Below are 16,832 nucleotides of genomic sequence, written 5' to 3'. Positions count from 1 at the left end.
ATCCTGCCCTCAGGGCCTGGTGGGTGCCTTAGAGGGTCTGAGGCGCTCTCACCGTGCCCCCGCTGGTGACAGGGCAGGCCCTGGACAGCCAGCTGCAAGGCAGAGGCAGGCCTGGGGCACTGCCGCACCTTGGGCCAAGCAAGGGTGACCCGCACAGTGGCCGAGCCAGACCTGGCGCAACAGGTGCAGAGACTGGCATGTCAGAACGTTTATTAATAAAAAAATGACACAATAACTTACTCCCTTTGTCACACAAAGGGCTCGGTAGAAAGAGCTCTGGCCTCCTAAGGTAACACAGGTAAGTGAGAGGTGGGTACTTTTCTCTTGTCCCCCGAGACAGCGGCCTTCTCCTGTCCCCAAGGGGAAGTGCAGCCAGCACAGGAGCTACTGGCCACGTGGGGCCTGGGCCGTGGGGCTTGGCACAGGAGCACCCGTGTGCCCCTGCCTGCAGCTGGTTCGCAGGCAGCACAGACCAACACAGGGTGCAAATGCAGAGTATCTGGAGACCACAGGCACTGGATGCCAGAGGGTGTGCAAGCTGCAGTGGAGGAGGAGAGAGAAGTGGCTGCTTCTTCCCATAGCGCTGAGGGGTCTGTGGAGCACAAAAAGTGAAGCAGCAGGACAGCGGCTGCGTGCGGGCAGGGGGATGTGGGGCTGGCTGGAAGCAGCCCTGCCTGCCTGGCTGCTGCCTCACACAAGCTCTAGCCTGGCAGAGGCAGGAGGCCAGCTGTGGCTACTTGTCACACTCCAGATCCTGGGCCCCCTCAGCGCCCTGGTAGTGCATCTCACAGAACTCCTGAATGCGGCTGCAGGCCTCCAAGATCATCTCCTCAGGCACGGTGATCACCACACGGAAGAAGTTTGGGTACTCAAAGCACTGAAATGAGAAAGGACGAAGCTGGCAGATTACCTGGGATAGTGCTGTAGTTTCAGAGCCCTGCCTCGGGGCCACGTGCTGTGCCAGCAAGTGAAAATGGGCAGTGTAGGACAGACTGGAGGACAGCAGGGCTGGGCGCTTGCTCCCTTCGACTGTTTTTTCTGTTCCAAGCAAATCTCCCATCTCCATCTGCATAGACATGATGCTGTGAGGGTGACAGGCCAAAGGACTCTGTATGGACTACGCAGGATCCAGGGGACGGGCTGGAAGGAGCTAGGGAAGGAGAGGGCTGGAGAGTATCCAAGGCCCCGTGCGTATTCAGTGCTGGAAGTGGCGCTGGAAGGAGGTGGGCACAGGGCACAGATGTTCTCAGCCTGTTGTCTGTCCCAGTGCCTACGGGGGCGGGGGACTGGAAACAGGGCGAAGAAAGGAACATAGGCAGTAGCGGTCCCGGGCCTCTGAGGGAGCGGCTTCAGCAAGGAGGTATGGGGGCACATAGGGTTCAGGGATACAGCTCTGCCAACTTGAGAAATACAGAGCAAGCCTGGAGCTGGGAAGATCCTGGCAGCCTGACTGAGAGCTATTAGTGGGCCAGAGACCGCCAGTCCCCATCCCTACACACTGCACTTGGAGCTCACGGCCAGCACGTACACACCATTACAGACCACGGACACGGCACACACAACTCCCAACCTGTCCCCAGAGCTCAGGGCTGCAAACCCCTGTTGCTTCTGTCCCCATGCTTTGGCCCCACAGCTCCCGGGGGCTCTCAGCGGTAGGCTCACCGTAGCTGGCAAGCAGAACACAGACTGCTCCGAGATGAGTCGCTCAGTGAACTCCACATCATTTTCAAACTCGGGGAAATGCTCCATCTCAATTCCAACCTGCAGCAGAGGGATGTAACATGGCAACCAAAGGCACCAAAACTATCTGCAGTGTCCCTGCTTACCCACGTGGCCCAACAACTTCCCAGTCAAGGGCAGCGGTCTGCCCTCAATTTTTGCTCATGATTTGGGCTGACTGGAATGTAAGACACAAACAGAAACATATAAATGAAAATTGGGGCTTCTTTAAGAAGTATTCATTAACTACGTAAAGCTGGAATTTCAGTTAAGGACAACTTTAGTAAAAAAAAAAAAGGCAAAGATACAGTAACCAATTAGAAGTGAAAAGGAATAAAAAAGATCTTGAAAAAGAGCTTGGGAGAGAACTCTAGTCAATATACATTAATAATTCTGTCATGCAAGAAATCCGTATGGTAAGAAAAAGACAAACGAATGTTTTGGTTTAAAAAAACCCCAAAGATAGCAAGTTCTAGAACATCACAAACAAAATAAATCCTTGCAGGATGATATAATTGGTAAAATGACACTGAAATGCCAAAATGTTCAATAAATATTTCCGTTCTGTATTTGGAAAGGAGGAGGCTGTCCCTTTATCACATAAGGACAGTGATATCCTGGCCACTTGTTTATAACCAAAGATTACTTTAAACATCTCATGACAATATTCTTAAACAAACCAGGCGAGAGATAATTTGTATGCAGAAGTTCAGAAAGAGCCAGTGGAAGAAAAATTTTACCAGATAATTTAATTTGAACTAAATGTTCAGATACAGTAGAAATACAATAGGTGTGAAAGAATCTCAGAGCTGTGCCTCTACACAAAGAGCATAAGCAGAATGACCTGTGTAGCTCTGCGTAAGATTGGAAACAGAGCCAACTGATAGAGGCTTATCTATAGAACATGAGTGAGACTGATATTGCAGTGTTCTCCAGTTCTGGGTCCACATTTTTAAAAGCTGGTGAAAAACTGGAGACACTATGAGACAAAAAAAAAAAAAAAAAAAAAAAGGAGATTAAAAACATGTTAAAATTAAGCGACTTAAATGTCTCAATTGAGCTCACTGAGATGAAAAAGGAAATTTCACCACATCATCAAAAGTTTAAAAAAACCCAGGTATGGAAGAAGGCAGAAAAAGAGGCAACAGCATAGGCGGAAGACAGACATCCTAGTAGGAAGAAGGCTACATCTTCAACAGGAGATATGATACTCTGACTTGTGGTGTAGGGGCTTCCCATTGCCAGCAGGCTTCAAATCCAGGTAAAACAACGTTGTCTTGCAAAGTACAAGTCATTGAGTTCTGTGCAGGAACAAGGGGGTTAATGTACCAGCCTCTGCTCTGCGAGAAGTCAACAACATATTCTGGCCTTCTAAAGTGACCAAGGGATGCGTCTACTGCCCAGGGCAATGTGAAAATGCACGGTAACGGAGACCTGGTGCCAAGCACCAATCTGAAACCGTTGACAAGCATTGGCAACGAGACCTGGTGTGAGTGTTGATGATCTGGAAATGGCATGTCACTCTCCTTGCTTACCATGAGGTACATGGCTCCGGCGGGCCGGACAGGCTGGAGGCCAGGGATAGCTGATAAGGCAGCATAACAAAGGTCAGCATTGGACTGAAAAGCAGAAAGGAGACATTTCAAAACAGGAGAAATTCCAGGAAGCAGCTCAGCAAATGGAAGCCAAGCTCTGGACCAGGACTATAAACAGGTTTGCCCACTGCAAATAAAGGGACAACAAACGCAAACAGCATGGGTGATCATGGCCTTGAGCACAGCAGGTGAGACTGAGCTGAGCTCAGCAAGTCAGTGCCAAACATCCCATCCCCTGGGTCACCAGCTCCAGCTGCAGGGCTGGGCTGCCTGAAACTTATCACAGTCAGTATTTCTGCCCCAGTTACCATGTCTCCTGCTGGAATTGGATTTGTTGGGCTCTCCTAGTCACAGACAGAACTTGCACCTTGAAGCAGGGTGGGGAGGGATGATGAGCTGAAAAGATATGACTCTCCAAACAATCCACGAACAAACTGTGCTGACCTGTTGCAGCCTGTTTACCTTGAGGATGCTGAGGGTGTTGTGGTAGAACTCAGGGGGTGTTCGGTGCAAGATACGTTCCAGTGCCCCTTGGACAATTGTACAGGGTCCTAGGATCCTTTGACTCAGTCTCAGAAGGCCGTCCCTGATCTGAAAAAACATGGTGGTATTTGCTGCTCAGACTGTGCTTCCCTGAAGGAAAGGGACAGCTCCAAGGCCTACTCTGTATTTCTACAGCTGTTCACACCCCTCTCTTCAGGGAGCATACAGAGTACTAAAGACCATTTGCTTGACTATATATATATATATATATGTATATGTATATATATATGCCAGGTATTTGCAGACCGTTTACAGTGTCATTCTCTGTTCCTCAGTTACAGATTGTAACACCAACAGAGACAACCTTTGGAGCTTCCCAATCTGACTCAAGCCAGGCTGGAATATAGCTACTACAAATAAAGCCAGAGCTGTTCCAAATACCACTTTGCATTTCCCTTAGGTTTGGGCCCACAATCCACACTTTCAAAGCCAGGTAGGGACAACCAGCATTAGCTCTTCTGCTCACTCAGTTGGTCCTCTCTTCTCCCTCTTCCTCTGCAGAAAGCCCTCTAGGTGGAAAGGTCACTGTAGTAGATGGTTGTTCTTGTAACGCAGCTGAACAAATAGCCAGGTAAAGCACTGGCAGCGCTGCGAGGTGCTTCGTACTTACTTTTAAGAGAAACCATATAAGAGCACATAGAGACCACAGGTGGACTCCACATGCTGGATAAGCCATGCAATACCTTCAGCGCACACTGGAGCTATTTGAGAGGAGAAAGAATTAGAAGCACACAAAAAGGACAAGGCATATACGAAGGAGCAGCGGAGACAAGGAGTGTGTTACAGTGTAGATGTGGGTAGAAGGCCGTGTATGGGAGCAGGTGGAGTAAGGAAGGGACATGAAAAGCCTAGAGGTGCAGAAAAGCATGTAAGCGACTGGGTGACACCCACGTGAGAGCAAAAGAGCAGTACGTGCGTGTATCAGTTAAAGCCCTGGTGATCCACACACTGAAGACACTGCAGGGCTGTTGCCATGACAGCGACACTCAGCAGTCCTCACCTCATTACCGAAGATGTCTCTCCTGTCATGAATTAGGATCCAGCCCATCCGCCAGCCAGGGACTAGCCACCGCTTTGCCAAGCCACCACAGGACAAGATTGGCACATTGGTGCTGAGAGTTGCAATGGGTTCGTATTTGCAGTCAGCAAACACCTGTGACAGGAGGCTGTGTTAGGGCTGTCCCTACCTCTTACTGTGAGAGCTGTGGGGGCGTGCAAGAGGCACAAGAAGAAGGGAGGCAGGGAAGCCACGGGAAATTGATGGTGAAAGCTCCCAGCTTCAAGGTATGAACATGGTAAGCGCACTCACATGAAAGCGACCCGTTTGGGAAGAGGAAAGGAGCTGGACATGAGAGGTACCCCCAGGACTGCACACCAGAGGACTGGGAGCTCCAGGCATGGACCCGGGCACAGTATAGGGGAGTGGAGCTGTCGCTCACCTCCGGAGACCTGGCTGCCATGGCCAAAGGGCAAGTGCCTCAGAAAGGACAGGCAGCATGGGGATGCAAAGGACTGCAGCTGACACTCACCATGTCTCCATAGATCTCGTCAGCAAGGATGGGCACGCACTGTCTTGATGCCACTGTGGGAGAGAGGGCATTCAGCCTGGCCACCCTGCATCCTCCGTGGGAGCAGACTTGCCCTTTGCTGCAGGGCCTGGCAGGGCTCTGAGGGAAGCTCTGTCCCAGGGCAGAGGGTCCCTATCTTCCCCCTACAGACCGTTCATTCGGAGAGCCCAAGCATTGGAGATCCCTGCCCTGGCTGAGCCTAGTTCTGCTCTCACCTGTGGGGGCAGGCAGCACAGCCCTCCCACTGACAGGCCAGGGCTCGGGAAGCGTAGGGCTCCCTGGGAACGCTCTCCCTCTGCGGAGCCAGAGCGGACAGACGAGCAGTCCAAGCCACACAGAGCGTTTGAGGAAGAGCGAGACACACGCTCTGCCTGCTCTTGCCCAGATAAGGCAACACCTTCACACCGACCAAGCCCTGCTTCCTGAGCTGGAGTCAGTCATGAGGAGAGGAGCAAAGCCCTGGGCCACGGTGATCAAGACATGGGCAATGTGGGCAGACACTAGACTGCAACCACGCCCCAGATACACACAGGCAGGCTCACCTGCCAGGATCTTCTGGAGGTGGCTCTTGCTGAACACAGAGCCACAGGGGTTTGACGGGTTGTTCACAATGAGGCAAGCTGTCTTCTCATCCACCAGAGACTCCAAGTGCTTCAAATCAATTTCCCAGGCCTTCTCTGGCTAGTGAAGCGAAGAGAAGGGGAAGTAACACCTGAGGAACTGGACTTGCCACACACAGTGAGGTGTGACAGGGTGCCCAAGGTTGCTCAGGTCATCTTCACCCACTTCCCAGGCAGGGCCAGGGTATTTCTGAGAGGCAGAAATATCAGGGCTGCCCCTTCCAGTCCTGCCACCACTTACCAGGAGGTTGTAGAGTTTGACCTCAATCCCCATAGACAATGCCAGAGTCTTGTAGAGGGAGAAGCCAGGCCGTGGCACCAGGATGTTCTGGCCTGGGTTGGCCAGCACTGCCAAGGCAAGCTCTATGGCCTGGCTGCAGCCACTCGTTAAGATGACGTCCTGTAAAGAGCACACAGGTGTCAGCAGAAAGCACAGCCACTCTAAAGTGCCCTAGCCACGTGGGAGTGACATAATGCCCAGGCTCTGCCAGGTGAGAGCTTCTCAGCCAAAAAGACAAGTCCAGAGCCTGACTGAACGCAGGAAACCTCCAACAGCTGGAGAGCTCAGCCTTCTCCTGAGGAGGGTGGAGAAGGGCTCAGGGCAGGGGATGAGAGCAGCAGGAGGCCACTGTGGGACAAGGCCATGGGCTAGCCTTCAGTCCCACAGCTGGGCAGGGGAGGGAGAGAGCTAGCGCAGGGCGCCCATGCCGCGGGGTCCAGCCACGGGCAGCAGCACCCTGCCTGCACTACAGCGGGAGTGCCTCAGCTGGGCAGCAGTACCTGGGCCTCCAGTGGTGCCTCTGGGCAGTTGTAGTACGCGGCCACTGCTTCCCGGCAGGACTGGTAGCCTGGGGAAAGAGGAGCCAAACACGGAAGGGAGGTTTTTACAGACCATTTCCTTTTTCTTGCCAGTACAAGGCTCACAGCTGCCACCCAGCCAGGGGAAGCCTATTTGTTAGTGACACTGTGCCAAGGTGACAGAGACTGTCCTGCCTCAGGCCAAGCACCATGCAGCCCCAAGGCTGGGCCAGGCAGGCCAACGGCAGGGACAGACCCTGGGGCAGGGAGGCAGGCTCTGGCCCCAGCACATCCTGGACACAGAACTGACAGGAGCAGGGTGGAGGGTAGCCAGGGAGCTGCTCTGACCCAGCAGGAGGCCAAGTGCTATTACATGGCCTTCACTGTTTAGTGATGGCACAGGGGCAGCCCTCCCTGTCACCACATAGTGTCCTGTGAGACAGGCATGATCTATGCTCTGTGCATGCCTTTTGCACTAACTGCAAACAAGGCTCATGTTGTCTGTGAAGTCAGGGAGCCCAGGGGGAGTCCTGGTCAAGGCAGATCAGAAAGGAACTTGGCTGCAACCCACGGCAGGGAGACACAGTCCTGAGCCCTTCTGGGTGCCTGAAACCCTGCCTGCTCTAATGGCTGGGGGAGCAAACACAGCTTCTGCAGGAGGCTCTGGGCCTCAAACAGATCATGCGGGGAACGGGACTCAGGTGTATCTGGGGGATACACATGCTTGTGTGCTCATGGGACTGTTGGTGAGGGCAGCTGCAGGGTGCTACTGGAAAGATGTCTGTGGGCTGCATATAACTGCTGTGGGGTAGGAGCTGGCACATGGCTTCATCCTACTCTCACAGGAAGAGCTTTGTCAACTTACCAACAGATGGAGCATAACCGTTGTAACGTCCTGAGTCCAAAACCTCCTTCACAGCCCGTGTGACCTCATCATTTGTGGGAAGGTTTCCAAAGACCGTTGGGTCTCCTTTTTGAAGATTTAAAAATAGTAACGTTCTTACTGATCTGTGTCAGGCACAGCGCTGTGTGGTTGTCTGGCCTATCCCCGGGTGTTCGCACAAGCTTTGTGCTTCAGAGCCCTGCAATCTGCCAGCCACACAGTCGACCCCACTGCCCGGATGCTTCAGCCACAGCACTATGCTCACCTAAGGACAAGGAGATCATAGCTTTCTTTGGGTTGGGCTCCACCTTCATGCTGTCTACGATGGCTCGGACAGGATTGAAAGTCTTCTTTGACATTTCAGAAGCCCTGACAGCCCATCTTGGCTTCCGGCCCTTCACCTTCCCCAGCGATATGCTGTTCCCATTGGTCTTGAGATGAACATCCAGCATAGGGGCATGATCTCCATGGCCATTCACTTGGATCAGGTACGGGTCCATCCTGAGCGCTGTCAGTGTGAAGTGGATTTCCTGGGCTTAGTTAACATATGCCAAACAAGGGATCTGCCTGTTTGGGGACGGCCCATGACTCTCCAGAAGTAAAACTTCTGAAAGCTGTAGACCCTACCTACTGCCTATGGACAACTCAGCCAGCAGCAGCAAGTAGGGCTGTATTCGCGGCCAGGATGGAGTGAAACCCCACACATAAGTGAGAGCACAATGTAGTCGGAAAGATAAAGGCATCTCTCTGTGCTAGCTGCACCACTGCCTAGCATGGACTTGCTGTGCTGAGGAGGAGCAGGCCCCGCTAAAGCCAGCAGCCAAGAGTTAGCAGCATGTTGTAGTCACTGCTTGACTGCAGTCAATGTTCCACTGACAAGAAGGGCCAGGTCACCCCCCTCCATTCCCCAAGCTATCAACTTGCACACCTCAAGCTGCAACCACAAGGATCAGCCCCCTGTGGGTGCTCACATCCAGAATGTCCCTCCAGTCTGCAGACAGAAATGTAGCACTGTTTAAATCAAATCTCAGATGCCAAAAGGTAGTTCTGGTCCAATGTTATCAGGATGCTCTGGGCAGTGGCAGGGTATAGGTTACAGACACCTGCCTCTGCCAGCAGAGCAACAGCCCAGCCCAGAGACCCTAGATCAAAAGGCAGTGCTTAGAAAATGGAGCAAGGCTGCTACGGCCAAGAAGGAAACCAGGGAGGTGGCACCACCCCAAGCAAAGGGCCTGTAGTCCTGCCTGAGGCTGGGTAACAAGCAAGGCACAGCAGAGGAACAGCTGCCTTCTAGGCCCCAAAATGCACACAAAAATGACTTGCATGTATACCCAGAGCAGAAGGCAGACCCAGCCAGCAAAAACCTTACTTATGAACTGATGCTGACTTGGGGCTTTCCACCTGCAGAAGGTTTGGGACCAGGCACAGGGCAGGCAGAGACCTCCTGAGCCACCAAGCCCATTGTTGCTGCTGCTGGCACACTATCTTGTAATCCTGCCATAAACCGCTTATGCTGCCTGTACTGCCCTATTTCTCTGCTCCACTGAAAGGCAATTCAGTGAACAGTGGCCCTTTCCTGATGGCAGTTACTTAGCCCCATGCTCGCAGATATTCACAACACAGCTACCCCTTCCTTGCTGCGGGGACTGAGCTGGAAGGGTTGTAGCATTGCCTGGTTTGTGCAAGATTTGCCATCTGAACAAATCTCTCACTGCTTCAGTGAAGTTTGCACCTAGAGATGCCCCATGCTGCTGCAGTTACTCTGCCAGCAGTGCCTCATTAGCCTGTTTATAGCAACTCAGGCTGATCTAACAGGGTCACAAAGCAAGACTTCAGCTTGTCTGCTGCTAATACCTTCTGGGTCGCCTTTCTACCAAGAGAAAGGCAGCTGAAGAAACATGCAGCAGGGCTGCATAAAAACTGAGCAGAGAAACGAGCCATATATCTCAGTTCAACAGCAGGGCTGAGTCCCAAATGCACAGTGCAGAGTCTATCCCAGCAGAGCCTTCACACCACCCTGCAACATGGTTCTCATGCAAAGGGGAGCTGTGGACACAGGCACAACAGATGCCTTCAATGTTGGCAGCCAGGGAAGATCTCCCCACTTCTCCCCCTGAAAGAAGCAAGGTACCAGAGCATAGTACTTTACCTTCTACAGCACAGAGAGGGAGACACCAACAAGCTTGGGGGTCCAGTCCCTACTTTTCATCCAGGACAAATCCCCTTGAGAAGAAATTCCTGCAAATTCTTGCCCATGAAATAAGCCCCAAAACTGGGCGTTGGGACTGAATCGTTTAGCCATTGGCTCACAGAGAGGGCTGCTCTCCCCACCCAAAAACGCCCTCTCCTCCCCATTGCAACTGTGTTCACTTCAAACACCTGGAACACGCCTGCACATTAACTCTTTCTGGGGGCAGCCTACACAGGGACACAGCTTGGCTTCCTGGAGGCCCTGGGCTGCCACCCTTTTGCACCGCTTCCCTCAGTCCTCAAAGACTGCGGGGGACAAATCTGCACAGAGTCCAGGTATTCCAACCCTAGCACCTTGCAATGCACCAAGAGTGGATTGATGGACCCCAAAGCCTGCGGAAATCATCAGTCTGTCCCAACCTCAAAGGCTCTGGGCTCCCAATGCACCAGCTGAGAAAGGACAGTTTGTGGCATCATTACTATCAGGAGACATCTTCCTCCATAGGCTGAAGGGTGGCAGGCATTTCCCTAGATGGTGTCTTGGAGGCAGCAGGACCTGAAGGGTTAAAGGAAGCTCAAGTTGCCATGGGTTTGGGGTTTTTTTCTTTTTTTTTTTTTCTTGCTGCAAGGCCGAAGCAAACTCGTAATTTTGGCAGCTAACAGAAATTATGCAATTCTTCCCTCTCTGATGGTACTGCAAAGCACAGATGACACCATTCCCAGAAGGCCCTTTTTTGCTAAGTGATGTGAAATCTATGCCTTCCTGTCCCTTGACTCCTGCAGGCCTGGGATAAATAAGAGAGGCATCTGCACCCTCCCTGTCTTCCAAGGGCTGCTCCAAGTCTTCCCTTACTGCCTTGGCAGCAAATGGCTGGAGATCAAAGAGTTGCTCAGGGACAAGAGGGATCCTGCTAATCTTGCAAACAGGCTGCTGATGCCTTCATTGCAGAGGTCACTGTGATTTTTGCCTGTTTACATCAGCTCCTGTGTGGGAGGAAGAAGGACCACTTGTGCTCAACCCATGCCCACTACACCACCAGCAATAAGGCTGCACCTCCCCAGGTGCAAGCAGTGGCCCCTTCCCTCAGCATTGGGGCTGGGGTGGTGCTGCTGGGGAGTCGTGACCTGCCATTGACCACAGCGCTGCAATGGGCACTGCTGAGGCCCCCAATGGGGGCCGGGGACTCAGGGCTGGAGGTAGGTTGGGAGGTGGTGGGGTGCAGCCAGTGGGTCTGGCCATGGTCCCCAGCCCCAGGCTGGCTGGAAGGCCTCCCACAGCAGCCACCCTGCTGGGGCTTTGGACAAGGAATAGCATATTTCAAAAACACTTTGCAAAGAAATGTCTTGTATTGAAGCTGCTTGGACTGTCTTCTGCTGAGAGCGGCACAGTTCCACACTATTTTCCCTCTTCTTTTTACTGAAGCCTGATATGAGCGAGCTTCAGAAGTTCATGCAGGCCCTCTGCAAGCACCTATGGGATATTTTCTCGCTTTCCCCAGCTGGGCCCATCTCTTGCCATGCTGCAGCCCTGCCAGGGTTAAATGTGGCATTGGGAGGCCTCAAGGACGATGCTGCATGATCTGCCTAGCAACAACCCCAAAGCTGACGCAACTGGAGCTCTACCCGTAATGCTGCACACAGCAGTGGGGTTCAGGGGAGGACATGGTGGAAGCCTGCTGCCAAGAGGGGAAGAAAAATGTGGCTCTGGAGACATAGGTAGACCTAGTTACATAAGGCTGAGAACCTGGCCAGAAGCGGGGGGAGGACAGTGGTGTACAATGGGGTCAGTGGGTTTCTCCTGTTATTGCTATGCCTTTCTCCTCTCTCTGCATGACTCCAGTCCTTCTCTGGATGCTCTCACATGGGGTCTGCACCCCACCACCACCTTGTGGTGCACAGAGCCTCCCAGGGCTGAAGCATGAGCACACAGCTCTCAAGACTTCATATTCTACGAATATGGCCAAGCCACCCCTTGTATGGCGTGGTGAAAGAGGTGGCCATACCCTGCAGGATGCATTTCTGCCAGCAAGGCAGCTGGCTGTCTTGACCGTCAGGACCTCTGTACCCCACTAGCCCTGACTAGCCTCCCCCCTGCAGTTTGCTCCTCTGTCTCAGCAGCTTTCCCCCACAGGTGTCTTGTACCACTTCAGCTCCCTCTTTCTTATGTAGCTTGAGCAATTGATTTTTGTCTGTTCCCTGTGGAAGGAGAAACTGGTGATGGCTTCAATGTTTTTTTGTACTGCCTTGCTCTGGTACCAGGACTGCCCAGAGTCCCATTTCTGTGAAGAGAGGCCAAGCCGGCAAGAGCAAACAGTTCCCTCTTCCAGGACCAGCCACAGTTACAAAGCAGGACTGACAAACGGCTGCTTGAGTGGAGCACTGGCTCAAGCATCACTGCACTGACAAACCCGTGTCTCTGTCAGGCTGCAGGTAGGACATGCACCAGTCGAGTTTTGCCCATGTGCCCTGCACCCCCATTCAGGGTGCACTGCTCCAGGGACAGACACCCAACTGGTGCTCTGCACAAAAATCCACCAGGGTCAATAACAAATCACTTTGCTAGTTACCTCCTCACATTTTGCTTTTATTTTCAGCAATTTCTATCTGCTCCTTTCTGACACTGGTACAGCCCCAACCAGTTAAGGTCTGGTATCCACAAATATGTGTGTAGCCTAATCTCTGTTTGGTCTCTGCATTTCCAGTTGAATCAGCTTTTAATAACCAAATATGTGATTTTTCCTTCTTCTTTTTGTTTAAAATCCATTTATTGTTAATCTCTCATTTAGATGAGCAAATAGCCACAAAGTTTCCTTGGCTCTCATGAATTTTGTGACTGTTTATTGATTCCCACAGCATATTCAGCTTTATAACACTGCAGCAGGTTTCCTGAAATGCAAAGGACAAACCGTGTCTGTTACAGGTCAGGTCACATGGGCACTCTGAAAATGCACATATTCACAGTTAAATCTGCCTTGCGGTGTGGACAGGGCTGCTATGCCAAACCTACATATATCTGCATGAGTCTCTGATCAAACCATGATGATGGTTGTGCCTCCAGCAATCTTAATTGCCCAGCATTCACCTGAAATGGAGCACAGCACCTGTTATCATTTTGCATAATCAGAGCAGAAAATCGGCTCCAAAAAAACCCGGCTAGGTTCTACAAAGCTGTGCAAACATCGTGTTTAAAAGCCAGAAAGATGGCACAATCCACACAGAGTGACTCAAAAATATACAGTAGCTATTTTAGCTGTCTGCCTGTACTTAGGATCAATTTTGATTTGATCTCAGAAATAAAAATCTGAAAGACATTAAAAGGCAAATTGTACAGTCTGGCTAGAGATGCCTCATTCTGGAACAGTAGCCTGTGTACAGCAAGCGGATTGCAGGGTGCTCTTGCTACCTATGTGAGTTGGGCTTTGGAAAGGGGAGCACTGGCATCTGGGGCCTGTCTGATCTCTGCACTTCTTCTGAAAGTGGAACGAGGTGGCTCACACTGCACACGAACGCAGGGCATGGCAGTAGGGACAGTGATACTCTGTCTAGGCTCCTGGTAGAGCTCTCTTCCGCAGGCCCTGGGCTAGGCTGAAAACAGCTGCATTAATAGACCTGCCTTAACGAGCGCTATCTCCTACAACAGCAATTTCCCTCTGTCAAGAAAACTAGGAAATGTAAAAACTGAATGCTTTCATGACCATGGCATCTTGAGGGCCTTCCACAATACCAGTGTCTGCAAATGCAGTGCTGCAACCTGATACCAGCTGTGCTGGGCAATCCAGATCTCTCTCCCCAGCCACAGACCATTGCAGCACTGGGGAGGGGGAGGAATCCGGCAGCTATGAGGGCCCTTGCACGCTCAGCCTGGGCACTACGTCCCTTGCAAGCATGCTGAGAGACACAGAGCGCGCTCCAGGTTCGTGGAGAGTTGGAAGCACTGGCAAGCTACAGGCCCAAGAGGCACAATCAAGGACTCGCAAGCCCTGCTACAGATGCTGAGAGGAATGCTCCACAAAGCGTGAGCGTTAGCGGCTCCTGGGTACAGGCACAGCGAAGAGAAACACCTTGTCCAGCCTTGCGTTTTGTTTACGTCCAGGTAAACATTATGTAAGTGTGTACCCTGTGTTTGAGTGATGACTTCAGAGACCTGAGCTGTTGCATGCTTTGTTGTGGCAGCTGCCTCCTTGATGGCCTTGAAGCCACAGTGACAGTGACCAGCCAATGGGGATGGGATGGAAAGGTGCATGGTGGCTTTGCGGGGCAAGGTGACACCATGAGCTTGCAGTGAGTGGGATGGGCAGCACCGGGAACCTCCTTCTCTCAGAGCACAGACAGGCCAGCCCCTCTCATGACTGAATTTGAGCCCCAGTGATGGAAACCCACCATCTGCCCAACCAGTCTGCTCCAGCAACAAATGCTCGTCTCGTTACAAAGTGGTGGAGTCGGGGTGTGTGGGAGAAGTATTGTCTTTTCTTGAGGGTGCCGAAATCACACCCCTTTTGCTTCAAGCTAAGCTCACTGCTTTCTGACCATGCCAACAGCAGACAGGGAGAACAAAATATTCCCCTCCTCTTGATGGCAGCTTTTCACAAGTTTGCAACTTCTTAAGACACCTCCCCATTAACAAGCCTGCAAGTTGTTAACAGACACCTGTTCTGTCAAATGAGAGGACTGGGATCAATCTTTTTCTCATAGGTTGCATTTCTAGAGCTTTCTTTTGCTTTCCTCTGGATCTCCTCCAGCTGATCCACTCGCCTCTGGAAACACAGTATGCAGGACTGGAGGCCTAACCAGCACTGAAGCGGGGGGTGGGCAGAAGAATTTCTTCACATGTCCTACATGTGACATTCCTGTTTATACACCCTAGCAATGTTAGTTTTTTTCGCAACAGGATGACATTGTGGACTTGAGTTCAGTTTGTCATTCACAATAACCTCCAGTTCTTTTCTGCAGCACTGCTGCATCGTCATCGTGCTGCGCTCATTGTTCCCGTGATTATTTATTTATGTGGGACAGTCAATAAATCTGGCTGTGGTGTTCAGCAGTGATTGTGCTGCAGCTCCCAGCTGCCTCACGCTGGAGAAATATGAGGCAGTTCATGACTTGCTCCTTCCACTTCACCCTCCAAGTTCCCAGGGAGGGCACTGAACCAGGTCAGAGCTCTTGGCCCATGGCAAGCCAGGCCAGGCCCTTCCCTCCCCTTAGTGCAGCAATGACATCAGGAGCAGCCCGAAACAGAAGAGCCAAAATTAAAAAAAAATTAAAAAGAGAAGCCAAAGCAGAGGTGAAGATTAATATTGGTGTCCTCAGCTTCCCGTTGCTCTCTTCTGCTGACTGCTACTTGTTGCAGTGAGAATAGGAACCCAGAAGACGATGCTGACCAAGCTCAGCTGCGGTGCTTTGAGCAGGAGTGAAGGGACGCAAAGCACTTTTTAAACAATTCTCAATATAGCAACAGAAATGGAGTAAGATTGGCTCAGTTCTACAATACCTTGAAGTTTGTACCTCACTTGTTAGCCACAAACACTCCAGTAAAACACTGAATGCATCACCAGATCAACAGAGCAGTGCTTCCCAGCTCTGTCTTTGAAGAAGTAATTCCAGCACATCACAAATTCCAAAGAAAGCTTCAGCTCAGGTTGCTGGATGACCAGCAGCAACACTCTGCATAAGAAACACTTATTTTCTCACTTCTTGTGACTCATGATCATTCAACTTAGTTGTTCATGTCCCTCTCATGGCAGTTAAAAGCTCTACTAAGCAAAATGGCACTGCCCATGATCCTCAAATTATACAAGTGTTGCCAAAGCTTTTAAGCTCATCCTGTGCATGGCAGCAAAGAGGCCTGGGTTCTGGCCCATGAACATGAGTGATGAAACATATGCACACCAAAAGGTGTGTGCAACAGCCTCACTGCTGAGCACCTGCACTATCTCCAGAGCCCTTGTCCTAAGCTCCCTATGGTCTCCCCATTTTCTAACTTATCATCATCATACAACTCCTGTCCCCTCTATCTGAACTGGGGGTTGAACAAAGAGTTCTTTTGTTTTGCTTCTCTCTTATCCCCAAACTAAGTAAATTTTAAGATGAGTTTTCAGATCTCCTGTCCTTCGTGGAGTCAGGTGAAACGTTGAGGAGAGTGTTTTCCTACGGCGCTAAGGTGCAGAAGTACTGCAGTTTATAGGCTTCTCACGGTATCAATCTATAGGGTTGTTGCTGTTGCTCCTGCAAGGGCAGAAGGGTGAAGCAATCTTACTGTTGCCACCAATCTTACAGATGGAGGAAATGTATTTCTGCATCTTAGTGATAAGTTTGGACCTCTCGGGGCACATTTTCAGACAGTGTGTCTGAGACCTCATGGTATAACCCTGTTTCCCTAAAAGTCTCTGTTTTCCTAAATGCAACAAAAGTATTTCTTTGCAATGCTAAAGCTTTTCCAGGCAGCATTTAGTCAAACTCTTGGATAAAAGCATTCACTCTGGCTGTGGAGTTTTCTATGCTTCCCTGTGACTCCAAATTGTCCCGCTATTTTTTTTTTCCCCATGACACGCAGCCTTTCCTGAATCAGCTCTGCCCTTACCAGCCCTGAGAAATGCTGACACTTGTGCATGGGTGAGATCCTGGGCACTTGCCTTCACTCCAGCAACCACCAATCAACACAGGAGCAAGTCATCGCCTCCTCTGCTGGAAGGTGATGGCTGTGCTCAGCAGCCTCCTGGGACGGGATGGCAGCCAGTCCCACTGGGCAGCAGGACATTACTGTGTGTGGAAATGGGGCAGCCAGTAAAAAGGGCACATCATATTGTCTGAAGTGGCCTCCAGCAAACAGGCACAGACGAGGTCTATTTGGTTCTGTATGGATAAATATAAGGTAATGCATCTAAAGAAAATTACCTGAATGTGGCCTGCAGAGTGCTGA

General features: G+C 51.2%; 1 protein-coding gene across 1 annotated transcript; it reads right to left on the bottom strand.

Moving 5' to 3' along the window:
• Positions 1-733: 733 nt before the first annotated feature.
• LOC140656654 (tyrosine aminotransferase-like) lies at positions 734-8,230 on the bottom strand. Its single transcript, XM_072872631.1, has 11 exons — positions 7,992-8,230; positions 7,709-7,813; positions 6,826-6,893; positions 6,287-6,445; positions 5,968-6,106; positions 5,387-5,439; positions 4,858-5,010; positions 3,777-3,905; positions 3,255-3,338; positions 1,663-1,761; positions 734-877 (listed from the first exon to the last, which is right to left on the bottom strand). The coding sequence occupies exons 1-11, from the start codon at positions 8,224-8,226 to the stop codon at positions 734-736; spliced, it is 1,368 nt and encodes a 455-aa protein (XP_072728732.1). The 5' UTR covers positions 8,227-8,230.
• Positions 8,231-16,832: the final 8,602 nt, after the last annotated feature.

This window comes from Ciconia boyciana, chromosome 9, assembly GCF_034638445.1.
Source record: "Ciconia boyciana chromosome 9, ASM3463844v1, whole genome shotgun sequence".
Classification (NCBI taxonomy): domain Eukaryota; kingdom Metazoa; phylum Chordata; class Aves; order Ciconiiformes; family Ciconiidae; genus Ciconia; species Ciconia boyciana.
This window is presented reverse-complemented; position numbering and strand designations above follow the sequence as displayed.

Excerpts from the sequence above, each read along its gene's own strand:
- LOC140656654 (XM_072872631.1), bottom strand. The coding sequence starts at position 8,226 with ATGGACCCGTACCTGATCCAAGTGAATGGCCATGGAGATCATGCCCCT. Across the intron at positions 7,814-7,991 it reads TATGATCTCCTTGTCCTTAG|GAGACCCAACGGTCTTTGGA; the intron begins GTGAGCATAGTG and ends ATCTTCAAAAAG. Across the intron at positions 3,339-3,776 it reads ACACCCTCAGCATCCTCAAG|TCCAATGCTGACCTTTGTTA; the intron begins GTAAACAGGCTG and ends TCTGCTTTTCAG.